The sequence below is a fragment of the Cetorhinus maximus genome, chromosome 15 (assembly GCF_964194155.1).
Source record: "Cetorhinus maximus chromosome 15, sCetMax3.hap1.1, whole genome shotgun sequence".
Lineage (NCBI taxonomy): Eukaryota > Metazoa > Chordata > Chondrichthyes > Lamniformes > Cetorhinidae > Cetorhinus > Cetorhinus maximus.
This window is the reverse complement of record NC_135893.1, coordinates 27,064,388-27,092,306: the sequence shown is the minus strand read 5'-3', so window position 1 is coordinate 27,092,306 and position 27,919 is coordinate 27,064,388. Positions and strand designations below refer to the sequence as shown.

Here is a 27,919-nt window from a genome sequence, read left to right as displayed (position 1 = left end):
CTGGCCCCTAGGTTTGGGTCATGTGCTCTCTTACATCACTGTTTGGGCGGTACTGTACTCAGTCCCATGTTAACCCTTTATGTGCCAGATCCTTCTGCTACAGAAACGTCCTCTCTTGGATGTCAGAAAGCCAATCTCTCCATGCCCTTCTCACTTGCAGCAGAAGTATTTGAAAATTTGGGGCATTCTTGGTATAACTGAAGGCTTTGATACCGGCCCTCCTTCTGTCATTTCACACCAATGCTGCCTTGCAATCTTCTTCAATGTCAACAGCTTCTGTTCCTTTAAGCAGCTGCAGTTTCTTATTTGTTAAGAGCAATACCACATTTCCCTTCGACCCAGTGGCACTAAACCACAGAATGGTAGGAAAATCACTGAAAACCATTAGGTGGTGTCTCATGCGCAGGCAGATGTCCCACTCGGTGACCTTTCTGTTGGGGAGGATAATCCAGCCCTGAGTGTGTTATGTTGCTGAACAGCACACTGAAGCACAATGCTGTCCACTGACATATCATTCCTGGTGTTGGAACAGTTCTTTGATGTGCTGGACACGGCCAAGATTAAAAAGATGAGATGAGTCGAAAGGTAGTGGTTAGATAAAGCCAAGCTTGCATTTAAAAGCCTACTGCTTCTACAACCTCTGATTTTGAGATTCCTGGGAAAGAATGAATTAGAGAAGGAGGTGGTGGAGTTTTGAGTGCAACAGAGTGAGATCAAACATTGTGTAGGACAGTATATTTTAGGAAGAGTAAGGCCGGTATTCAAAGGAGCAATGATTGTGATGGTAAGAATTACGAACAGTAGCATAGTGGTTAAATAATAGGACTGATAATCCAGAAGCTGGGACTAATGATTCGGAGACATGAGTTCAAATCTCACCACAGCAGCTGGGGAATTTAAATTCAGTTAGTTGAATGAATATGGAATTTAAAAAATAGCATTAGCAGTGGTGACCCTGTAACTACTTGATTGTCATTTTTAAAAAAAAAACTGGTTCACTAATGTCCTTCAGGGAAGGAAGCCTGCTATCCTAATCGAGTCTGACCTACATGTGATTCCAAACCCATAGCAATGCAGTTGACTCTTAATTGCCCTTTGAAATGGCCGAGCAAACTATTTGGGGCTTACCATTACATTCTCAAAGACAGCTAAGGATGAGCTATAAACACTGCCTTTGCCAGTGACGTCTGCATTCCTGTGAATGAATATAAAGAATGAGGTCAGGGAGGAGGAAAACGGTTGTGATAGCGAGTAAGATCTAGGAGGTTAGTGCTGTCAGAAGAAATGCCTGTCAAATTACAAGCTGTTTCTTGGATGGTATCCAGGATTTCAGGAGAAGTGTTATAAGAGTCTCATCGATTTTGCACACACTGGGGAGTTGGACAGTTTTGAATTGGAACTGCTTGTAAAGCTAGTCAATGTGACCTGAGTTCTGTCTTTGTTCTGACAGATGGCCAATTGACTGAAGAATTGGAGTCAACTTCAGACGAAGAATATGGGGAAGAGTTTGACTTTGATGATAGTCTGGCTGAAGAAGAAGACAGAAACGAGCCAGAACTCAGCGTCCCACTAGAAAACACAGGCGATAATCAGGCTGCTGACACCGTGTCCGTGTCTGAATCAGCGAAGTCTATCCAATCTCTGCAGGCTTCAGTCCCACCGAACTCCAACCCACCTTCTATAGTCCACACAACAGAAACTCTGAGCTCGACATCTCACCTCAATAATGTCATGTCTTCCACAGATTCAATTGCACATTCTACCAGCACAGGTAAGAAGGAGAGGAACAGACCGTTCCTGAATCCCATTCAAACTGCCCAAAGTAATTGTATTTACACAGATTGACTGACTTATCATTGTGGGTTTCCCAATTAGTAACAGCATTAGAAAAATAAGCATGACAAATATTCCCTAAAACCCTGGAGTTCTTGTTTTATTGTAACCACTGCAATATGTCATACAGTTGCCCTTTTGAGTCAGGGAGAGTGTGAAAGAGTATTATCAGTTTAAATATTTCACATATGGTTATTCAGGGATTTTAGTCAGTTGGAGAAGTTATGGATTGTACATAACCTGTGAAGGAAGTGGGTGCAATGGGATGAAGGGACTTTCCTCAGTCCTCAATTTATTGTCTTCCCATCAATTTTCTTCCCTGTTCCATTCTAAAGGGTTCAGGGTCTTGCTGAAGCATTTTTCCACAGGCACTAGCAGCCCTCGGGTATTGCGCCCAAATGATCAGTCATGATGTTTGGATGCAGGAATGTATGATAGCTGATCCTGTTGCTCTCTTCACCCAATACCTGTGTAAAGGAACATGGAAGCAGGAGTAGGCCATTCAGTCCCTCAAGCCTGTTTCCCCCATTCAACGTCAGCATGGTTGATCTGTATCTTAACTCCACTTGTCATGATTCCATATCCTTTAATACACTTGGCCAGCCAAAAAAAAACCCTCGATCTCAGATTTAAAATGATTTATTGTGCTGACATCTCATAGTTTTTGGGGAAGAGCGTTCCACAATTTTTACCATCCTTTTCAGGAAGAATTGTTTCCTAAACTCTCCTGACTTTGATTTTAAAGGTTTTGCGCCCTTGTGTACACACATTCAGTTTTCACCGTGGATCACTGAACAGCAATCTGGAGCAAGGACCCTGGGGCACTTTCCCCTCTATAACTTAATGGGCACTGAGGTCAATCATAGCACACTAACTGCAACTACAGTTGGAATCACCAAAATCCACACAGATTGCGGATAAAATCTCAAACATTATTCGTATTTGACCACACAATGTATTTGCCCACTGGGCCTTCAGTAGAATTTATCCCATACTTTTTTTTTATCATTCTTGCATTTCCAGGCAAGCAAGGAGGGAGAGTGCTTTAGTGTGTATTCGTTTGTTCGTATGTAGTGGCCTGTACGCCCAAGGTTATCAATACACAAGCTGCCGTTTACAGGGTCAGGTTGCTAATTTGTAAAAGGTTATGGACAATATTATGCTGTGGCCTACTAGGAAGTGGGTTGACATGCTCCAAGCCTATGCACCATCTTGTCACAGTGAGGAGACATTAATCGCATGGGTTGGGCTAGAATCAAAGTTTGATCACAAAGGTGGAAGGTCAGTAATGAACTCAAACTTCAGTGACTGAAGGTCAATGCTTTAAAACTTCCTGCACTGTGCACAGATTTTTCCCCGGAATTTCAGAGCAAAACTCACAAAGAACACTGTTTAAATTAATTTGCAAATATGAAATCCATCGTTGCAGTGTGTAATTTAATTGGCCTCTTTGTAATAATGCACACTGCGGGTGACTGCAATTCAGCATTCATAGGGAGTGCATCTTGGGAAATCACAGCAATGCTGCCCATGATTCTCCTCCATTCATGAAAATGAATCGGTGGAAAGTTTACAGGCTGTCTCTCTTGATTTTCCTGAAGGTTCACTTGCTGTAGATGCAGGCTCCCTGCTGGCTGTGCAGGATCATGCAGGAATTGTCCACCTTTTTTTTTTAGGCTGTTATACATGCAAATGACAATTTTCTATAAAGAGAACCATTTGTTCATTTTACAAGAGCATGTTACAAAGAACTGCTCCTTGGCCCTTCAATAACCACATTGAGAAATGTATTGCTCCCTGTTTAACTAAGCTATACACGTCAGGGAGGTCCTGGTTCAATCTGAATTCCGTCCTGAATTAGTTTGAGTGACAGTGGGGAGGTTGGAGGGGTAATGAGACAAAATCAGTCTGTTTTGTTCCCAATTTCTCACAGATATGAATATTGTCAGGCTACATTATGCGGCCTTGCCTGGTTGAATAACCTGCAGTTATTCACTGTAGAGGTTTACACATGAGAAATGATTGAATGAGATTACCCAAGGACAGATAACATTCATGAAATGGTAACCCAACATAAGTCAGCACATTCAGGATCTAAGAGTAGGAAGGCTTGATTTGGGGAAAAAAAGATGAAAAACTATACTTGCAACAATCCTAAATTTCTCTCATTTTTATTTCAGACTCTGCTGCCATAGCCTCTGGTTCAGGGTGAGCCTCTCTCTATTACATTTGTCAATCTCTTATATTCAATGTTATTATTTGAAATTTGAAGTAAAAGGGCTGGTCCTTGCTTTGATAAACAAGGTTCCCTGGTGGAAGCAACATTTGTTTCGTATCTTCACACACTTTTTCTTCCCCTTTGGGGAAGTTTTGGAAGAATTAGAAAGCTGATTATCAGCCTGTTGAACCATATCATGAACGATCCTTCCATGGTCAACAAGTCCTGGAGTTGGACTTGAACCTAGAGCTGCTGGTTCAGAGGCAGGGCACTCCTGACAGAACAACAAGACCTCTGTGAGCAATGTTGCATTCATTGTCCATCCTTAGTTTCCCCGAAAGGTGGCGAGGGCCTTACTTTGCTGCTATGATGTTTCCACAATGGTATCCAAAATAGTAACAGGTCAACAATGAAGGACCGTGACATACTTCAAAATCAGGGTGCTGTGAGACCTGGGGGAGAACTTGGAAGTGACGGTGTTTCTGCGACATTGGTCCTCTTCTACTTTTTAGTAGTAGAGGTCATAGGGTAGGGAGTTGCTGTCAAAGTTCATGTTGGTGAGTAATGGCAGTGCATCCTCTAGAGAGTAACAGTGATGGAGGTGGGGCAGGGAGGGGGCTGGGGGTGGTGGGATGGGTGAGTTTGTGGTGAATATCGAGTGAATTATTCTATTCTGGATGATGTTAAGCTTTTTGAATGATGTTGCGTCTGAACTCATCCAGATGAGTGTTTCGTCATACTCCTGACGGTGGAGGGGGCTTTGAAGGGTCATGACATGACTCACTGATCTCTCTGTTTTTGTAATTGCAGTGTTGGACATTGCTGACAAACCCCCTCCTACCTTCCCCAGTATATAATAGTGGGCAATTTGGTGTTGGTGATGTAGTTGTGGGTCAGGGTTGGTGGTTAGGCCTTTCCTTGTTGGAAATAGCCATTGCCAGGCACTTACATAGCACAAGTGCCATCTGTTTCTTGTCAGGCAAAGCCTAGACGTTGTCTAAGCCTGCTTACACACTGATGCAAGTTGATTTGCTATGAGAGTAGAGGATAATGGAAATTATTGAAATCATAAATGAACAGCTACAGTCCTGACTTTGATTGTGAAAGGTGCTATATAAATGCAAGTTCTTTCTCTCTCTCTCTCTCTGTCTCTCTCTCTCTCTTTCTTTCTTGTGGCTCTGTTCTATTGTATTGATGATTCTTGGCTTCACACTGGAGAGTTAATGTGTGAAAAGGTACAGACTTCCGATGACCAGCCCTGTTGATATGGGGCTGAGCTTTCACAGAGTATGCAATTTGAGGTGCTTTTTAAACAAAACATTGTAATTTATGGACTGCTTATCCTTTCTTCCCGATAGGAGCTGAAGGTGGGTGGGAGAGGGTTCACTTTGTCTTTCTCTGACAGAGCGATGTTGCTGGAGCATGACAAAGCAATTTTGGAGATCACTCCATTTTACAGGAATCTCAAGTATTAAGAGAAACATGAGTACTGTCAATCCTGCACAGGGAAGCCCTTAATGGTGTGCCTGGACCAGGAGAACTCATTGAAATAATTCTTTAACTGAAAAGAACTAGCTATTTCCCCTTCATTGTAGTAAACAATACCCAAACCACAGGAGTCATTACTGTAGTTCACTGGAAGAAATGACTACAGCATTTCCTATCATTTTAAAATTTGAACGCATGTCTGAACATCAGTGGAGAATACATAAAGATTTGTTGTACTATCTCCGACTCAACTTCATTCTTTTTGACCTTGGAATTCCTTATCCACACTTTAGGTTCCCCTTCTTGTGTGACCTCTAGGCTTTTAAAAAACAACTTTAGAGTTATCTCACCATTACTCCTAGATTATTGTATTTTTGCAGTTGGCGTTTTTTGAAAAATGTAAGCATTAACCTATTTAGGATAAAATACTGATTTGAAAACATACTCACTCTTTACATCTTGTGGAGTCTTGCACAGTGGGGCTTGTGCCTTCACCTAGGTTACTCAGTTTAAAATTAACAGTTATATTAGTTTTTAAAAAAGCAGCATTATTGATGAACACTTGAAGGTGGCCAACTTGAAATGCACCTGTGTCTCATTGAAAAGCCTTCTAGCTTGTGAAGAATTATAGCCTGTTGATAAGTGATTGCACCTTTAAGGGAAACCAAAACCTGAGCCCAAAGCCCTTCTACTGTTGGATAGGCCTTCTGGAGTGCATTCTCCTTTATGAAAGAAATAAGAATCCAACATGATGAATCTGTCAAATTCATTCATGAGTAAAGTTCTGAGATGATTTGACAATTTGATTTGAGCACGCCAACAAAGATTCACTGAAAATAAACTACTTTCATATTCCCTTTGCACCAAAGCAAATTTAGGGCTACAGATTGAGAATTTACTTGGAGAAGTGAGAATTTATTTGGCCAACTTGGAGATACTGCACTTGATATATGTTGACTTTGACGAAGAAATTTCCAGACTACACACAGGTTACAAAGAATCAAGAAATTGAGGCAATTTGTTTGGTTCCTGATGTCCCAGATCAGAGACTAGATGTTCCATTTCTGAAAGGTGACTTGGCAAAAGGATTGGCTCTGGAGCGATACCAGGATGTTGTTTTAAGTAAGTGAATGTTTAAGAAAAATAAATAACATAAGAAACTGTCCACTGTCTTCCATGGAGCATTAAGCACATAAGCAGGCAGTAAAAGCTTGAAAATGATATCTCACTTGGCAAATCCAGTACTTACCATCAATAAACTGGTTTGGAATCTCTTAAGGAGATAACAAAGGATGTTGCAATAATCCTCAGCATTACTCTTTATATTAAAGTAGGAAAAATCTACTTATGGTGGTATCTAGTCACCTAAATACCTAGGTATCTAAATGTGTGGGTAAGGATAAGATCACTGTGATTCACTCCCGTGACCAAGTTGCTTACTCCTATTTATATAGTCTTATATATAATTAATGCCCATTAGGTAAGCTATCAGAATTTGGGGTGTACCTGCGGAGTTAACACTTTCGGGACAGGAGTGAAAGGGGAGAAAACTGGCCAAAAAGTAAGTACTTTTAGGAACAGGAAAAGCTGTTAAGCCCAGCAAGTCAGTTGATTTTTTTTGAAGATCAGTTTCTCTTATGCAACTTCTCACCATATACCACAGACCTTTATTGCTCTGAAAATGTATATAATCGTTTCTAGAGCTTATCTGTACTAGATTCCTTCCATGATGATGTATTCCATAACTGTGTTACCATTGGAATGGAAATGTTCAACCTGACTTTGATTCTTATTATAATAAAGTTGTCTCAATTTCTCTGCTCCTCTCACCCACTCTAACCTGTGTCTCTCTGAATTTGCTGCACTCTGTTCTCTCAGGTCCAACCCTGACATTGTCATCAAACCTGCTGACAAGGGTGGTGCTGTTGTTGTCTGGCGCACTGACCTCTACCTCGCAGAGGCTGAGCGTCAACTCGCAGACACTTCCTCCTACCTCCCCTTGGACCATGACCCCACCACTGAACATCAAGCCATTGTTTCCAGGACTGTTACTGACCTCATCTCCTCTGGAGATCTTCCTTCCACAGCTTCCAACCTCATAGTCTCCCAACCTCGGACGGCCCACTTCTACCTCCTACCCAAAATCCACAAACAGGACTGTCCCGGCAGACCGATCGTGTCAGCCTGTTCCTGCCCCACGGAACTCATTTCTTGCTATTTGACTCCATTCTCTCTCCCCTTGTCCAGTCCCTTCCCACCTACATCTTCGATTCCTCTGACACCCTACATCATATCAACAATTTCCAGTTCCCTGGCCCCAACCGCTTCCTCTTTACCGTGGACGTCCAATCCATCTACACCTCCATCCCCCACCGGGATGGTCTGATGGCTCTCCACTTCTTCCTCAAACAGAGGCCTGAACAATCCCCATCCACCACTACTCTCCTCCGTCTGGCTGAACTTGTTCTCTCACTGAACAATTTCTCCTTAAACTCCTCTTACTTCCTCCAAATAAAAGGTGTGGTTATGGGTACCCGCATGGGCCCCAGTTATACCTGTCTCTTTATGGGGTATGTGGAACATTCCTTGTTCCAGTCCTACTCTGGCCCCCTCCCACAACTGTTTCTCCGGTACATCGATGATTGCTTCGGTGCTGCTTCATGCTCTCGTCGGGACCTGGAAAAATTTATTAATTTTGCTTCCAATTTCCACCCCTCCATCATTTTCATGTGGTCCATCACTGACACTTCCCTTCCCTTCCTTGACCTCTCTGTCTCAATTTCTGGTGATATACTGTCCACCAATATTCATTACAAGCCTACCGACTCCCACAGCTACCTTGACTACAGCTCCTCACACCCCGCTTCCTGTAAGGACTCCATCCCATTCTCTCAGTTCCTTCGCCTCCTTCGCATTTGTACTGATGATGCCACTTTCAAAAACAGTTCCTCTGACATGTCTTCCTTCTTCCTTAACTGAGGTTTTCCACCCACGGTGGTTGACAGGGCCCTCAACCGTGTCCGGTCTATCTCCTGCGCATCCGCCCTCACACCTTCCTCTCCCTCCCAGAACCATGATAGGGTCCCCCTTGCCCTCACTTATCACCCCACCAGCCTCCGCATTCAAAGGATCATCCTCCGCCATTTCCGCCAACTCCAGCATGATGCCACCATCAAACACATCTTCCTTTCACCCCCCCGGTGGCATTCCGCAGGGATCTTTCCCTCCGGGACACCCTGGCCCACTCCTCCATCACCCCCTACACCTCAACCCCATCCCACGGCACCTTCCCATGCAACCGCAGAAGGTGCCACACCTGCGCCTTTACTTCCCCCCTCCTCACTGTCCAAAGGCTCAAACACTCCTTTCAAGTTGAGCAGCATTTCACTTGCACTTCCCTCAATTTAGACTGAATATTGAGTTCAACAACTTTAGATCATGAACCCTCTCCTCCATCCCCACCTACTTTCCGATCCCCCCTTTTCCCAATAATTTATATATATTTTTCTTTTCCCACCTATTTCCATTATTTTTAAATGTATTTCCATCCATTGTTTTATCTCTACCTTTTAGCCTATTTCGATCCCTTCCCCCCACCCCACCCCCACTAGGGCTATCTGTACCTTGCTCGTCCTGCTTTCTACCCTTAATGTCACCTATCAGCACATTTCTCAGCTAATATCACCAACGTCAACACCTCTTTGACCTTTTGTCTGTGACATCTTTTCGATCTCCACCTATCACTGGCCCTCTATCCAGCTCTACCTGTCTCAACCCCCTTAAACCAGTTTATATTTCACTTCTCTTTCTCTCTTCTACTTTTCCTTAGTTCTGTTGAAGAGTCACACGGACTCGAAACGTTAACTGTGTTCCTCTCCGCAGATACTGTCAGACCTGCTGAGTTTTTCCAGGTATTTTTATTTTTATTTTTGTTTTTGTTTTTGATTCTTATTCCTAACTTCCTGTGATTTTGAACCCTTTCTCAACCTGAAGAATTTGGCTGGAATCAGCTTGGCTGATTCTTGTCATAATGTTGAGAACTTTAATTAGATCATCTCAAAGCTTCCTTTTTCCAATAGATGAACTTACTTAACCTTCCCCCTTGACTCAAATTTCTAATATCCGCAATCGTCATTGCCGGTCGCCTGTCTACTCTCTTAGGCCATTAACAAGATTTATTTGAACTACCATGGTCACCGGAAGGGCCCAGTGCTCTCCATTCTAAAGAACAAAAATCAGATTTCATATTTAATGCAAGCTAATGTTGAACAGAGCTGAATAGTCTGAAAGAGAGAGGTTTCCAGCGTGTCTGGGTGGAGAGATTATATTATTCTGAGGTTTAGTTGTACTGGCAGTGAAGCCAAGTCCCAGATTTATGGCCCCTGGTTGGGTTCACAGAGTTGGGATATTTCGGACTCGGCGAAGACAACCTTTAAAAATGGCCACCCGGAGATCAGATTTTGGGGTGGGGTGGGGGGGCGGGGGGGTGGGGTGGAGGGGGGTGTGCTGTAATAGGAGTTGGGCAAGTGACTCTGGAATAAGTGCGGAGGCTGTCAAGTGCAGAGGTGGGCTGGGTGCAAGGCCTGCCTCTGTGCTTCGGCACTGTGTTTAAATAAATTTTAAAAAAAACAAAAACATCCTTTCAGCCCTCACGCCTCACTGCCTCCGCACACTCCTTTTGTCCCATCCATGCCAACCTATGCCACCCCATTCCCTCTACTCATCCGCCCCATTGCCCCATACCTCCTATGCCAATTTAGTGCCAACTCATGTCAACCCATGCCCCCAGCCATCACCCTTTGCCCTTACCCACACCATGCCAATGACAGTTTCTTGACAGCTTTGACACTTCCTGGGTAGCTTTGACACAGCTGGACAGTTCCAATGAGTTTGTGCACAATCGTTTTCACTTTTAACAATCCCAAAGGGTGCCTTACCTCTCCCAAAGGGGTACCTTGACTATCCAAATGAATCTACTAAGTTCAGACCACCTCTTACCTGTTCTAATCTGAAAAGTCTGGGTTTCACACTCCTGGCCTTCCAAAATTTCACTTCAGTGGTGGCAGCTGCTGATTTAAATGGCTGGCTGTCTCCTCAAATCACGCATGCCCGAACCCCAGCTGAACTCCAGTCCTGCTCTCGCGAAGATGGGAAATGCTGCGTTCGTGGGCAGGACTTAAAAATTTTGGCCATTTCCGGGATTTTTGCCATGACAGAGAGCCTCTCCATCGTGGCAAAACTCTGGGCCTAAGTGTCACTTTGGTGCAACTGGTACCACTCTTGCCTCTGAGCCAGAAAGTTGTGGTTTCAAGCCTCACTAGACTTGAGTATATAATCGTGGCTGGCGTTAGTGCATGACTGTGGGAATGCTGCTTTGAGGAAGGTACTGTCTTTTGTTTGCAGAGGTTCTGGCTGCTTGCTTAGGTGGACATAAAATGTCCTATTCCCTACTCAAATACAGGAAATCTTCCCTACATCCTGGCCAACATTGCCCATCAACCACTAAAATCTGATTTTTGTTTTCATTCTTGCATGGGATGATGGTATTATTGGCAAGGCCAGAATTTGTTGCCCATCCCTAATTGTCCTTGAACTGGGAGCTTGCTAGGCCATTTCAGAGGGCAATTAAGGGTCAACAACATTGCTGTGGGTCTGGAATCACATGTAGGCCAGACCAGGTAAGGACAGTAGATTTCCTTCCTGAAAGAACAGTAGTGAACCAGATGGATTTTTAATGATGATCAGTGATGGGTTTCACAGTCACCGTTACTGAGACTAGCTTTATGTTCCCAATTTATTAATTGTATTTAAATTCCACCTGCAGCCATAGTGGGATTTGACACCATGTCCCCACAGCATTAGCCTGTGCCTCTGGATTACTAGTCCAGTGGCATTACCACTATGTCACTATTTCCCCATGCTTTTTGTCTGACCTAACTGTGTTTAAGTTAACTGGTGCATTTGCCAACTTGATACCAGTGACTGAACTTCAAAAATCATCCATTGACATGATAAGGTATTATAAATAGAAATTCTCATCATTGTGTCTCAAAGCAACTGAAGCTCTATGGAAGATAAAATTCAAGGGGCAGAATTTTACACCTTGCGGGCGTGCGAACGGATGTGAAATAGCGCAAGCTGACATCAGGTGGGGGTCCCGACTTCATCCCGCATGCGAGCAATCTTTAGGTTGGTGGGCACGTGCGGGTGTCAGAGCCACGCCCACCAATTAAAAGGTCACTTAAGGCCATTAAAAAGCTAATTGTACTCGATTTTACATTGCCTGCACAATTTTGCGCTTGTTGCACGGGCAAAACAGGCAGACGGGCAGCCCATTTTTAACAAAGCCTCATCCAAGGATGGGATAAAAAGGGTCAGCAGCATTGCCATTGTGAGTAGTGAGGAGTTTAGGAGATAGTTTGCTGCTGGTTGTTTATTTGAACTTGACAATTTCATCTCTGTTCTGAGCTTCACTCTTAGCATTTCTAGGCTTCATTTCAGGACTCATTGGTGTCTCCATGGCCCCCGGAGGTTTCAGACCGTGTGGACCCTTCCAGGTGTCAGACAGTCTTCTGTTACCCTGGTAATGAGGATTGTGGTCCCCACTGGTGGCACCTCCTCTGAGGAGGAAAATAGGGGCAGAAGGGAGAGGAGGCCAAGTGTTTCCATGCCTTGGCACCTGTGGCACGGCATGGTGCCATCATCTTTCAATGATCAATGGGGGCTCCAGATTTGAGACTCCCACTAATGATGAGACTACACAGGAATGTTTGCACAATCCGACACTTTCACCTCTGTGCACTGCACTCTTAGCTTCGTCAGAGACCCCAGCCTCTCCAATACCGGCTGACCGAGATGGTTGGTGGTTCTCCAGCTCCAATCCATCCATTTCGTACCTCGTCAAGATTAGGAGGTTTGGGGGGGCCTCTGCCTGTCCCCGACCTCTCGATGTTGTTATGGCTGCTCTTCTCCTGAAAGGACAGAGGAGCTTTGATTAATCCCCTCTCTACTATGCAGCAACATTGCAGCCTGGCCAACCCCACCTGAGGAGCACCTTGCAGGGCACATCCAAGCCATGACCCTCGAGTCACAAGGCACTCAAGCCAAGCCGCCAGGGCTCACCCTCTTGGCCACCTCCGGCGTCATTGACAGCTGGCACTCAGACTTTAACACCCCTGAGCTCCACACGGGAATGACCCGATCCATGCCAACTTGGCACTCATCCTTGCCGAGTGCAGCAGGTCGTTGAACCTTTAGTGGCACTGCACCCATGTGTGCCGCACAATGTCGTGGCTGCTGACCTCGGCTGCCACCTCCTCCCAGGCATTTTTGGTCTGGTGCGGTGGTCTCCTCCTGCTATCCCTGGGTACGAGAGTGTCCCGCCTGACACTGACCTCCTCCATGAGGATGGCGAGGCATTCGCCCTAGAAACAGGAAAGCCGAGTGCCCAACCGACTAGCCCTCCTGCCTGACGTTTCCTGCCGCTGGTGAGGCCATTTTCCGGTCTCCGGACCGATTGTAAAGATTCTCCCCTGGCAGCCTTTGCTGATTTTTAAAGTGCCAGCCAGTTCGCCATTGGACCCGGAGCCCGACAGGACTCCGCCCGGCCCTTCCCGACCATTCAGAAGATACGTTTCACGTTGGGCGGACCTTAATTAGCCATCCAGCGTGACATCGCGTTTGCAACGCGACCATGGCCGGGGGCGGATTCCACACCTGCTTCTGCCAACTTGGCATGCACGCCAAGCATGAAATTCAGGTCAAGGATATTCCTGGGGTAAAATGGCAGGAGATGGTGCAAGAAACCACATCTCTGACACAGTGAGGATGCAGGGAGGAGGACCAGTTTGTCTGGAAGGATGTTGGACTAACCTACAAATTCTCCTTGAATTAGAATGTCCTGAAACCAGTTGGCGTCTTGTCTACCAGCTTGGTATGTGTGGCTTTAGGAGTAGCTGTTTTACCTCACTGCTTTGTCCCAGTTGCCTGTTGATTGAGGATTGGCCTATTATTATGGTTTAAAACTAGGATTCAAAAAATCCCTTTTTGTTCCAATAAAACAAAGTGCGCTCAGACACCTGAAACTTATTTCCAGAGAGACCAAGGTTTATTGAGAAACAATCAGGATAATAGGGGATAACCATGAGTAGGGACGGTAGGAACAATCCTTCTGGCCAGGGAGGTAGTTGGTATACAAAAGGTAAACATCTTCTGGAGCAATTAAAAATTCTGGTGATTAAATTGCAAAGTGGAAATGAAACCATTCCTCTGTAATTTGACAGTTTATGAGAGAGCTAGACTGCACACCTCAAACATCAGTACAAACTGAAACATCATTCTAGGAGGAAGACATGTTGTAGGGCAGTTTAGGCTCAAGGTTATGTGTTATTCATTTATATAAAAATACAGTCCCCACCACTTAAAATGTCCACATTTAAAACAGGTTGTCACTTATTCATTGGCCAAAAAGCAAAAACCATTAACAGTTGCATTAACACGTTTTCAAAGTTGTTGCTCATAATGTCTTATGTGCCATAGTTAGTTGGAATAGAGACTATTGGCCAGAAGGCCTCCTTCTGTGCTGTAAATGACAATAAATTACTCATTAGTTTGCACCTCGGTGAGGTGCACAGGGGTAGGAACAAACATAAGTAAATAGTATAAAAGCGGCTGCTGAAAAAGCTGCAGAAAGTGTTGGAAAAACTCAGCAGGTCCTGCAGCATCTATGGAGAGAGAAGCAAAGTTATCATTTTGAATCAAATATGACTCCTTCAGAATTTTCTAAGTAAATAGCACCTCATTTTAAGATCCGAGGACTTTTAGGTATTTAAGTGTTTCTAATCCTCTATAAATATTGTGTGGGTTCTTCTTCTTCCGCTTAGTTTATATTAAGCGCAGACTGCAGTAACAAATATGACGTCAGTAATGATCTGTAGTACAGAGCACTGCCATAGTCCAACCCCCATTATTCTGGCCATCATGTACAAGAGGCAAATCCTGTTCACACGAAGACGCACACTGTAAACGGTGGCAACAGTAAACTCTTCACATTTTTGGCCGCTTCTCCAATTTTCTCCTCTACATTGTGTTGAGAGCTTAGTTGAACAGTGATACCAGTGTTGCCAGATTCATCAGTTGCTAATGAGTGAATCTAAACAGTAAATATTAGCATGATATTGAACAGGGAAGGACATCATAGGCAAGTCCAATCCTGTCTTCATTGGCGTTCATACACATACACTTCCAGCAGGGGTTACTGGATTGTGATTATGAGCTGGAACGCCAGTCTCATTTGCTTTTGAGTCCCAAATCTTGTCTCTGTTGGGATCAGGTAACTCAGTACAGATTGTATAGGAGAATGGTCCCAACTTAAATCCCCAATGTTCTTAGACAGTACTCGATATTGACACAGATGCAATTGAAGTCGGGATGGATCTTACAGCAGGCGACAAATGAGGAAGTTCATGGGTTGTGTGGGAATGTCCGATTTTACTTCCGGGTTTCATATCTACACTGAAGGTGAGCAAGTGCAAAGTGAACCTACACGGCATGATTCACTGCGACTGTTTAAAGAACTCGCTTCACAGATGCGATGTTGGAGGAGGTTTGTGGATTGTGCATTTTGTTCATTGAAGTTGAAGGAGAAAAATGGAAATAATGAGTGCAAAGAGCATGGCCAGATTCAATGAGGCATTCCTGGATGTACTACTGGGTGTGGGAAGGGTGAGGAACGTGGCTGTGTTTCCTCGCAGTGGTGGGGAAAAGAAACTTGTTGCCATAGCAAAAAAGGTATGGCTGGAGGTGGCCCAAGAGGTGAGCACCTATATCCTGTTTATGTGCTATCACACATCTCACTCTGTCTGTCTAAGTGTACTCCATTCACATCACTCCTCATACCCACTTAAGTTTCAGCAGCACCCATCATTCTGTTTCAGTGAATTTGCTCACCTCTTCCTTCCTCCATCCACCACTGCCACTTGTCCCTATCCTTGAGTAATCTGACGCCACTCCTGATTCTCAGCCCACACCCTCAGATGGTACAGTGAATGTGTTCCCTAGTGCCAGTGCCACTTGTGGTGTCACCCGCACCGAATGCACTGTATTCATCAGATGCACTTACAGCCACTCATTGGCCTGTTTTTCTCCCTTGCAAGACAAGTGAGCACAAAAGTACAAGGGAGTGGGACCAGAGGCAGACTGCCACAGATTGTGGAGCTAATCAATGCCGAACAGGAAGCTTTGGAGATTAGCAGTAGCTCAGCTTTCTCAAATGTGGATAATGCTGAATTTGCACTTGATTGCAAATTAGTAGGGTGACAGAATTAACCTCCCAGGCCCACATCACCTGCAAGACTTAGTCATTGTGACTTGAATTCAGCATCTAGTAAAATATAATCACCATAATCATGTGCATTTCAACATTTGTACATTTCCATGACTAAATCATATCCATCTCTTCTGTCCTCCAGATCCATCAGGTGAAGAACAGCAATCTCTGCCTTTTGTTGATGAGGATTCCTCAGAGGAGCTGATTCTTGCTGAGGTTGCACGAGCACATGACACACAGTACCCTAGTGCAGATATGAGCACTTCATTGGGTCCTGTTTGAGAGTTAGTTGGGACCTCAGCTGGTGAATCACACTTCACAAGTGAGCATGAGCAGAGATTGGTGACAGAGATGGCGGTAGAGAGTCCGTGTTGGAGGGCACAGACCCTTCCAAGTCCTGCTCAGTTGGACAGAGATGCTGAACTTGGTGGGGGTAGGGGGAGGCATTGCAGAAAAGGAGAATGATAGAGCATCAATAGCAACTGTGCGAAATGGAGAAGCCCAACTGAAATACTTGTGGAGTAATGTTGCAAGCCTTGGAGAGTGGCCTCCTCTGTGGATTTTGAATTTTGGGTCATTAACTCCAGGCCCCGCAAATGATGGATTCCAACGTACCCATTGTCCTACACAGGATAATGGACAGGATTAACCTTGGGTTTACGAGGTATTGCTGATTTCCATTCTGCTTTCCAGCAGAGTTGTGGTGTTGGCCGAGGAGAGGGATGGTTACAAAAGGGGCAATAAAAGTGCAAACTCCTCTTGCATCTCACCCTTTGCCACTCCTTTACCAGTTCCCGACATGCTGCCTCTTCTCCCGTTGGCCCATTATGTCCTTGCACTGATGCAGGTAGAGCAGTCTTTGATGAAACCCTCATGTGCTATAACACCCGGGGTTCATTGGCCCTGAGCATCTCATAAGTCAGAGCAGGGATCAAAGCAGCCTGCCACTATGAAGCCATTGGGATTGTTCCATATAGGAAGGCTAGAAAAAGAAGGAGAAAAGCTTTGTAGTTCATATGGGTGCAGTAGGAAGCAGGTTTTCTTCTGTGAGGCTGCAAATGTTTGCTGCCACCTGACATGACAACGTCAACTTTCAGAAGCATTGCTCCTTTGAGAGCTCAAGGGAGCTGAGCTCCTGTCTGTTGACTCCTGGGACTCCTCTGTTGCTCCCTTCTCTGCTGGCCAGTTGCAGCTCCCTCCTCAGCATGCCCTTACAGCTGCTGATGCTCATTCTCTCCCCCATTGGAAGTCCAGTCAAAAGCAGCCATGGCGCCACCTGTTCAGATATTCTCTGTGTGAACACCTCGGGAATGTACAAATAAGTCACATGTACTCCCGTCAAACCAGTTCTGAGAAGGAATTGAGAAAACAACTGGGAGCGCTGAACTTTTCTTCACACCTGCCCTCTTGACCTTAGCCAATCTGATAAAGTGTCGCTCAATTTTGTCCTCATCCTGACTCTCCCCTCCCCCCAACCCCATAGTTGTAGTATTACAGCATTCCAGGAGCTTGATTTAAATATATTAATGGTGGATCCACACTTCCCCACAATGGGATAGTCTGATATCCACCATTGTGGAGATGGAATCGTGGGCAGCAGGTCAAGGTCGCTTTATTCGAATCTGAAGATTTAGCCTCCAGTGACCCTCTCCTGCTTGTAGTGGGAAGGTTAATAAAGAGCCTTTACCATCCAAACTATTAGGAAATCCCTTCTTCTTTGGATTTTAAAGATTATATATGGCTGTAGGGAAATTATCTTGTTCAATTGTTGTTCCTTTAGGAAAAGGGGTAGGCTAAACAAGACCTAATACATTCTGAAATGTTTAGGAATGCTCCTCTGGTACTCCTCATCAAAGCTGCTCCTTGTTAATACTTGACCTACACTTGTAGACACAAGAGGATGAATGTTTCACCTGGTATGTCTGGTAGACCTCAGTGACACTTGAACCCAATGTTTGAAGCCAAATTATTGGACAAACAAACTTGGCCCGTCACCAATTATAATGTTTTGGCACCTCAAAAGCCTGTTTGAGAGAATAGTCTTTTACACTTTACAAATGTCCTGGTACAGCCAGGAGCACTGTCAAACATCCTTGTCCCCCAAGAAACAGGCCAATTAGCTCTGCTGCAGACAGGCCATTGAGATTGATTCCAGGCAGTGGAGATGATGTCACTGTGTACTTCTCTGCTTGCTCAATACCTGGAAAGTTTTGGGTTAGCTTTAGAGCTGAGGTTTGTTTGGGTGAGGTAAAGCATGCTTGAGATATTTGGTGCGCAACTTATGTGGGACTACTATTGCTGTGTGAACCAGGTGCTGGCAGGGTGACAGGGAGGGGGATCAGATTTTGTATAGTGTCTCTTGTTTTAATCTTGGGGATTATGTGATTTTCTCTGACTGGACTATCTTCCATGATGTCTCAATCCATAACACATCTTACCCTCCCTCCTCTTTCAGCATTCTGAAGGGACCATTCTCTCTGTGACACCTGGTTCATTCCTCCATCACCCCTAATGCCTGTTTTTTTTTTCCTGCTCGGCATCTTCCAATACAAGCACAGAAGATGCAACAAGTACCCTTTCATTTCTTTTGGCAGGAAGAATAGAAAAGCAAGGCATTATTTAAATGGAGGGAGACTGCAGCATGCTGTGGCACAGAGGGATCTGGGTGTCCTTGTACATGATCACAAAAGTGAGCATGCAGATACAGCAAGTAATTAGGAAGGCAAATAGAGTGTTGCACTTTATTGCAAGTGGGATGGAGTATAAAAGTAGGGGAGCCTTGCTACAGTAAGATAAAAGCAAAATACTGTGGATGCTGGAAATCTGAAATAAAAACAGAAAATGCCGCAAAACCTCAGCAGGTCTGGCAGCATCTGAGGAGAGAGCAACAGAGTTAAAGTTTCGAGTCTGTATGACCCTTCTTCAGAGCCTTGCGACAACTGCACCTAGAATATTGTTTGCAGTTTTGGTCTCCTTGTTTAACAAGGGATATACTTGCATTTAAAGCAGTTCAGAGAAGATTCACTAGGCTGATTCCTGGGTGTAGGGGTTGTCTTATGAGGAAAGGTTGAGCAAGTTGGGCCAATACTCAATGGAGTTCAGAAGAATGAGATGTGATTTTATTGAAACATATTATGAGGGATCTTGACAGGGTAGATGCTGAGGGGGTGTTTCTTCTCATGGGGGAATCTAGAACTAGGGGGCACAGTTTAAACTTAAGGTGTCTTTCATTTAAAACTGAGATGAGGTGAAATTTCTTCTGTCAGAGTGTTGTTAGTCACTGGAATTCTCTGCCACAGAGAGTAGAGCTGGGTCACTGAATATATTTAAGGCTGAGTTAGCCAGACTTTTAAGCAACAAAGGAGTCAAAGGTTGTTGGCTGTGGGGTTGGGGGGTGTGGTGGTGGGGGAGGGTGCAGTGGTGGGGGAGCTGGCAGGCTGGGAAGTGAAGTTAAGGCCAGAATCCCATCAGCCGTGATCTTATTCAATGACAGAGCAGGCTCGAGGGGCTGAATGACCTGCTCCTGCTTCTATCGTGTTTTATGCTCTCCCATAGCACCATCCAGTTCCTGAAACCCTCCTCCGGGTTTAACCTCCAACCTGATATTCTGTCGCCTGCCCATGATGAGGTCTCGCTCTACGTCAGATGACTGCAGATTGGGTGATCGCTTTGCTGAATAAATCCATTCTATCTGCACGTGTGACCCTGAGCTTCCGTATTCTTGCCACTTTAATTTTCCATCCCACTCCCACTCTGACCTCTCTGTCCTTGTCCTCCTACAACGTTGCAGTGAAGCTTAATGCAAGCTCGGGACACAGCTTCTCTTCTTTCTACTAAGCATTTAACAGCCGGCTGGCTATAACATCAATTTTAACAACTTCAGACCTTAACTACTGCTTCATTTTCTCTTGGACAGTAGGTGCTGGAGTGTTGGTGTAGGATGATGCAACAGTGCTTCCAGGAATGGAGGAAGCTGTGGACTGATGTTCAAGGTGAAGATCTATCAGTACACAGCTGGCAGGGAGGTCTGCACCCCTGGTCTCAACTGCTTTTTCCTTCCACCATACTCCAGGGCCACTGGAGCTGCTTTGCCTTTCCCTGATTTTCCATGTACCCCTTGGCCTTTGCTTTTCTGCTGTTTCTACTTGCACATATTCTGGGTTTTGGACGAATCTTTTATTTCTCTAATGCCTCTCATTATTGCTTCCTTTTGTCTTCCTCTGCCATTCAGTTGAATCCTGTCCTCCAAGTACTCACAGCCTATTCATTTCTTTCTCTCTCTCTCTGATTTCACTCCGCCTGGCTCTGTTCCTCTGTGTAAGCTGATTCGGATGAAGGAGCATCAGTCAGAAACATGAACCCGTCCCTTCCTCTCTCCAAAGCTGCTGAGTGCTTCCATCATTTTCTGATGTTATTTCAGATTTCCAGCATCTTTTGCTTTTGCTTTTTCCTTTTTGTTTCATTGATTGACTGGATGGGGGTTAATTGTTATTATAACCAGCACCAGTTTGAAATGAGGTAGAATTGATTTTCATTTTGGTACACTTGCTGGTATTTTTGTTTTGATAACATCACAATTTTTAGGTTCACTAAAGGTGGGTGGAATAGTTTTCCATTGTTTTGACCTTGCAAAATAAACGTTTCTGTGTTAATCCGGTCGGGTACAGAATGGCTTCGGGTTAGGGGTAAATGTCAAACCACATTGCCCTTTCAGCCCTCCCAGGCTTGATACTGCATGGACAGATGCTGTGTAAAGCCCCCTCTGCTGTATCCCAATAACATGCCTTAACTAACCCATACTTAGGAAAATACCCATTCTGCATCTCCACTTCCTGTGCCACCTGCCATCTTGTGGCTAGTCTGTGAATTTTGTGTTGTACACCCATGCCCATTGAGCTGGGATTGCCTCAAAAGCATTTTATGTATGTCCCACACAATTGCCTTGTTCCCTCACATCAGTGTAACGTGTGAACATCAGCTGGTAATCCAAGAATGTCTCGAGGAGTCCTCCCATCTCTGATTTAGTACCATAAATACAACCATTGCTAAGCAGACTGTAAAAAGTTCTTTGGCAATCTCTTCTTTTACTCCACCTATCACTGGCCCTTTATCCAGCTCTACCTTTCCCACCCTCCTCAACCAGCTTATATTTCATCTCATTTATATTTTTCCTTAGTTCTGATGAAGAGTCATACGGACTCGAAACGTTAATTGTATTCCTCTCCGCAGATGCTGTCAGAACTGCTGAGTTTTTCCAGCTATTTTTGCTTTTGTTTCAGATTTCCAGCATCCGCAGTATTTTGCTTTTATATTATTGTAAACAGTTCTTAACTGACTGCTCAGAAACTTCTCTTTGTTTATGTTTCAGTGCACGTGAAAAGCTAACTCAAAAAATTTCAAGTTTAATCAGCATTTTGGTTGCATCTAAGACTCCTACTTCCCTTAGCCAGAAGATGGTGCAGTGGCAACACTATACTTTGTCTCTGCATACCCAATGTTGCTCCAAGCATATACCAGGTTCAAACAGATATCAGAGGAACAGGAGGAGGTCATTTGGCCCTTCGGACCTGCTTCACCATTCAAAAAGATCATGGCTGATCTGGATGTGGTCTCAGCTCCACTTTCCTGGTTGCCCCCCATAACCCTTGACCCCCTTGCTTAACAAAAACCTGACTAACTCTGCCTTGAGTAAATTCAAATACCCAGCCTCCACTACTTTCTGTGGAAGAGAATTCCACACACCAAAAACCCTTTGGGAGAAAAAATTCTCATCTCTGTCTTAAAAGGGAGTCCTCTTAATTTTCAACTATGCCCCTTAGTTTTAGTTTCCCCCACAAAAGGAAACATCCTCTGGGTACATACGAACAAGGAGCAGGAGTAGGCCATTCAGCCCCCAGAGCCTGCTCTGCCATTTAATAAGGTCATGGCTGACCTGGTAGTAACTTGAAATCTGCGTCCCACCTACCCCCGATGACCTTTCATCCCCTTGCTTACCAAGAATCTATTCACCTCTGCCTTAAAAATATTCAAAGACTCTGCTTCCACCACCTTTTCAGGAAGAGAGCTCCAAAGACTCACTACCCTCTGAGTGAAAACATTTCGCCTCATCTCTGTTTTAAATGGGCGATCCTTATTTTTAAACAATGATCCCTAGTTCTAGATTCTGCCACAAGAGGAAACATTCTCTCCTCATCCACCCTGTCAAGACCCCTCAGGATCTTATATGTTTCAATCAAATCCCTTCTAATGCTTCTAAACTCCAACAGATACAACCCAATCTGTCCATCCTTTCTTCATAAGACAACCCACCCATTCCAGGTATTAGACTGGTAAACCTTTTCTGAACTGCTTCCAATGCATTTACATCCTTCTTTAAATAAGGTACTTCTTTAAATAAGTACTGTACACAGTACTCCAAATGTGGTCTCACTGGTGCCCTGAATCCATCCTATCCAGTCCCCTCAGGATCTTATATGTTTCAATAAGATCACCTCCCATTCTTCTAAACTCTAATAAATATAGGCTTGTCCTGTTCAACGTTTCTTCATAAGATAACCCCTTCATCCCAGGAATGAGTCCATCTCTGAACGGTTCTAAAGCACTAAAACATTTATATATATATTTTTTAAATAAGTAGACCAAAACTGCACACAGTACTCCAGATGTGGTTTCACTAAGGCCCTGTAAATCTGCAGTGTAAATGTGCCTTAGTGAGCAAAACCATGACAATACATTAATACAATGTAAGAGAGAGATAATTGTGGTAAATTTTATTTGTAAGGAAAAATGGAAATGATATCAAAGAGTTAATCCCTTTGCTAGAATGTAACTAATGTGCATGTGACTTCTCAGACATGTTTCACCACTGTGTCACTGGCTCCACCCAGCAACAAAGAAAACACAGGAATTTTACTCCCTGTGTTAGAATGGTTTGTTAGTACCGGGCCAGTGTGTGTGACTGGATTCAAAGGAATGAATTTTTTTATAGAGAAATTTTTCATGGAGGAAGGGACAGAGGAGAAACACCAAGAGAGGTGCTGTGTGTGTTTGAGGTGCTATATGTGATAGAGAGGGAGAGCAGGAAGTGGATTTTTAATTCCTTGAGTAGAGCTATGAACTGCAATAGTGAAGCCTGCAACAGGTATGTAGCCAGTGTTGTTTCTGTGGCTGCGGGTGGTGGTGGTAGTTTATATTACCTGGTAAGGGATCCTACAGCGGAGTGGACATATCTCGAATATCATGGCTGTGCTGCGGATATATGTTCCTACAAGCTCATGCAAACCTTGTCATGTGACTAATCCAAAGCTTCTTACCAGGAAGGATCTCTAGTTTAGTAAGGTGGGTTACAAAATCAGTAGACAATTTCCTTTTATTTTTCTCTCGCTTTTTAGTTTACTTCCTGTCTTTTCTCATGGACACACGTAGCTCCTGCAATTTACTAATGCCCACCCATGTTAATGATTGAGATATTAATCCTTTGAAATGCAGCATTTTCTTTCTGGTTTACAGTAACAATCACATTCCCAGGATTCTTGATTTTCCCCTCTCTCATGAAGGCATAAACTCATGGTTATGGTTCCATGGAGATCAGCCATCCTCCATTACTTCCCATCCTCATGACCATCCTTCATGCGTGAACCTAGATAGTAAATAATAACAGCCTATTCTTCCTTGAGATGCAACGTGACTCTGTGCAATCCTGTTTTTATCTGACATCCTGACATTTGCACTTGACTGGAGTGTCGCTTGATAGCAAGTAGTAAAGAGAATACTAGCCAATTTCCCTCGACCTCGCCTGGGGATGCTGAGATAGTGTTGTTACCTCCTCCCCAATTGAAATAAGCTAATTTGGCACAGACTGCACATTGAACTGTGGACCTTCCTGGACTGTGTAGATCAGTATGGTACGAAGCATAACACGTACTGAATATTTTTGACCATGCCTGACGCAGTGGGGAGAATTTTCTCCCCGTTGGGGGGTAGGTTGGGCGGTAGCGGGCACGTGGCCGATTGCCGCCCGCAATAGGCTGCGCACCGCCATTTTATGTGGGCGGGCCAATTAAGGCCCGCCCAGTGTGACGTACACCTGGAAGCACTCCCTGTGCGGGCGGGGGGAGGAGGCTGAGTTGGGGCCTGCGCTCTTCCATGCATGTGCACGAAAGAGCGCAGAAATCTCCGAGGCACAGAGTTGCCCCATGGAGATTAGTGTGTTTTTAAAAAAATGTTAATAAAGAAAAAAAAAAATTTAAGATGTCCCCTCAGCATCACATGAGCTGGGACATATCATTGAATTTTATTTAAAATTTCTACTAAACTTTAGAAACTTTCATGAAACCTCATCCCACCCGTGGATGAGGTTTCATGATAAATGCGAAGGCCGCCTGGGCTCTTCACCTGTCAACCTCCTTAAGGTTGGACGGGCAGCTCAGTTAATTATTTAAATTGCCTTAATAAACCTTTGACAGTTTGGTGGGCATGCAGCCAACTCCGCTGTGCACCCGCCGCACTGAAGATCTGAATGACGTGCGGTGACATCCGGACACGTCCCAGATGTCACCGCGCATCATTTTACACGTCGGTGAGCGGGGCCCGTCCCCGCTTACTGACCCGAAGATTCTGGCCAGTATAATAGATTGCAATAGACTTTTACAGAAACTATCCACCCCTGATGGCTGTCAGAAACTGTCTGGTGCAATATCGAGTCTTTAAGCCTAGGAAAGTCCCAGGTTTAATGCATCATCTGGGCTGAATTAGCTGATCTGACCAGGAATGAGGGACTTCAGTTATATGGAGAGACTGGAGAAGCTGGGTTTGTTCTCCTTAGAGCAGAAATGGCAATTTAATACATATGTTCAAAATTGTGACTGATTTTTAAAGTGAGTTTTTAAATGAGGAGAAACTGTTTCCACTGGCAGGATTGTCACTAACAGCATGATACAGATTTAGAATAATTGGCAAAAGGGCCCAAGAGAAGATGAGGAAATTATTTTACACAATGAGCTGTTGTGATTAGAATGCAGTCCCTGAAAGGGTGGTGGAAACAGATTCAATGGCAACTTTCAAAATGAAATTGGAATTATAATTGAATAGTCATTTGGTTGTACAGAACTTGAGTATTGCTGAAAAAAGAGATGTTCTTGAAGCTTTTCATCTTGCACTCATCAGGACAATTCGCAAGAATGCCAAATCCAAAGGGAACAATAGTTTATACTTCATGAGAAGAGGCTGCTGCTTGGTTGGCAAGTCGACTCTGACTGGTAGAGGCGTTGTCTCATGGTAAGGGAGTGCAATCTTCATGACAATGCCTCTACCAATCAGAGTCCACTTGTCAACCAATCAGCACTTGCTTCTCATGTAGTACAAATTGTTGTTCCCTTTCCATTTGGTATTCTTGCGAATTGTCCTGATGAGTGCAAGATGAAAAGCTTTGACGTGTCTTTTTTCAACAATACTCAATTAAAAAGGAAAATATTGCAGGGATATGGAGACAGAGCAGGGATTTGGAATTAATTGGATAACTCTCTCAAAGTCCTTGAACAGACACAATAGGCTGAATAGCTGCCTTTTGTGCTGTATGATTCTATTTTCTCTCAGTGCATCGCATAAACCATTGGGAGCAAAGCCATATTTGCAGGGCATGCAGTTGTCATGATGATGAAGGAAAAACCGAATTGCATCCGGAAATATTGGACTTTAAAAATAAGACCCGAGTCTTTTTAAATGCACACAAGCCACTGGCTGCAATGCTACAGAGTGACTCTCTGAGAGGTAAGGGAATCCCAAACTGTTGCCAGACAAAGTACTTCTAAAGACATCCAGAAACTAATTGCTCCCTCCAATAGAGACAATGGGAGATGAGTATCATCTCATCGAGAAATCTTGTGAGCAATGCCCAGACAGATTTGTGAATTTGTGTCCCACTCGGAATATACAAAGGAGGGGTTAAAAGTGAGCTGTCAAGCTGCCCCGGTGTCTGTTGGTGGGGATTCTGAGAGAGAGCAAGTGCTGGAAGTTTGACTCAGAAGTAACAGCCACACACAATATCCCTGCAAATTGCCGTTTTGCAGGTATCCCGATCTCCCTCCCTCTCTACCAAATTCAACACTACTGGAACCTCAAAGCCGACTGTTCATGTACCGGAGTTAATGCTACTGGACCCTCAAAGCCGACTGTTCATGTACCGGAGTCAATTCTACTGGAATCTCCAATCGCAACAGCTGCAAAGCTCAAATCCTACTCTCCATGAGTCAAGGACCGTTGCCTATACCTCCTTTTATTTATATATATATATATATATATTCACTTACTTCAAGCTAAATTCTTATTTTTAGCCTGTATGACCGTATATGCCTTTAGTAGTTAATGAACTTACTCTTACCTTTAACTCAAGAAAGTCTGATCAAATTGGCTCCTTCAAAACCAGAAAAATTGGGTCTGGGAAAAAGGTATTCCTGAAAGGGACCCTTTTTAGATTAAATCTTGTCGTGACCAGCAGTAGGGGAGAAGGTGCTGAATAAAGACAGGGCACCAGTTCATCCCTGTTCACCCGGGGCATAACCGTTTGGGGGTGTCCCAGCCAGACGGTGACAAATTGAGGGGTCTCGTCTGGATCAACAACTTTGGGGAACCTCACCTGGGGGTGGGTCATAACATAGTCATGACCACAAAGCTGCATCATCAGATAGTTTGAATTGATTTCCTGGCCTAAAAACAGACCAGCTTTTGTTTTCAGTTGAAAAACTGTCATAGGAGTTCCAGATATTTCAAGGCAAGGAGAGAGCAATGCCAGCTATCACTTGTGAGGTGACAGCTTTAAACGTTATTGTGTTGCAAGGCAGCTATCTCTCATTCTGCCAGCCTGTATTTCAGACACTCACTATATTTGACTGATAGTCAGGACATCTTTTGTGTTTTATTCTGATGTTAAAGCCACACCTAAGGTACATACGAATTAGGAGCAGCAGTAGGCCACTCGGCCCCTCGAGCCTGCTCTGCCATTCAATAAGATCATGGCTGATCTGATTATAACCTCAACCCCACATTCCTGTCTACCCCTGATAACCTTTAACCCCCTTGTTAATCAGGAATCTATCTCGCTTTGCCTTAAAAATATTCAAAGACTCTGCTTCCACTGCCTTTTGAGGAAGGGCGTTCTAAAGACTCACTACCTTTGAGAGAAAAAAAATTCCCCTCATCTCTGTCTTAAATGAGCGACCCCTTACTTTTAAACAGTGACCCCCAGTTCTAGATTCCCCCACTAGAGGAAATATCCTCTCCGCATCCACCCTGTCAAGACCCCTCAGGATCTTAAAGGTTTCAGTCAAGTCGCCTCTTACTCTTCTAAACTCCAGTGGATTCAAGCCTAACCTGTCCAATGTTTCCTCATAAGACAACCCGCTCATTCCTGGTATTAGTCTAGTAAACCTTTTGTGAACTGCTTCTAATGCATTTACATCTTTCCTTATATAAGGAGATCAGTACTGTATACAATACATGGAATCAATGAGATATGAGTTATAACAGCAGGACTGACAGGCCATAGAAATCCTCCTCCGTCTTTGCTCTTAAAACCGGCAAGATTTTAAAACCCATGCTTATCACCCAACTGAGCTTGATTTATCTTCTCTTCTACTTTGTCTTTTACCTAGGTTTGTTTAAAAAAAAATCACGAGCTCTCCTGATGACACGGTACTGGCTGATATGGTACTGGGAAGGCCTGAGGTGTCCCAGGTCTTTGTTTCAGTTTGAATTTGAACAGAGCAGCGGAAGGGGTGCTAAATAATCTTAGGTGTTCCCCAGCCAGGAATCCTGATTCTGATCGCTGATCCAGTGACGCCTGCTGAAAAAGGCATTGGGTGAGGACAGGATTAGGCTTGCCTGTGACACTCCCATTGTCAAATTAACACTGACCTAGGCAATGCACTTTCAACCAGGGTACCATGGAACGCAAGGATTCCCCGAGCACCCCTAAAGGGTTCTGTGCAATTTTCAGGTCATTTGAAAATTTTACCAATTTTTTTTTCCAAGATATTTTGTTTTTACATTTAATGAAA

The 27,919-nt window shown here is 44.1% G+C and overlaps 1 protein-coding gene across 1 annotated transcript in view; it reads left to right on the top strand.

The window, feature by feature from the left end:
- The window catches only part of LOC144690565 (rho guanine nucleotide exchange factor 10-like protein), a 173,129-nt gene that overhangs the window by 54,258 nt on the left and 90,952 nt on the right, over window positions 1-27,919 (top strand). The window contains exons 4-5 of the mRNA XM_078558178.1: window positions 1,451-1,771; window positions 4,014-4,041. Coding sequence (XP_078414304.1) covers window positions 1,451-1,771; window positions 4,014-4,041 — 349 coding nt within the window. The remainder of the gene's footprint in view (window positions 1-1,450; window positions 1,772-4,013; window positions 4,042-27,919) is intronic.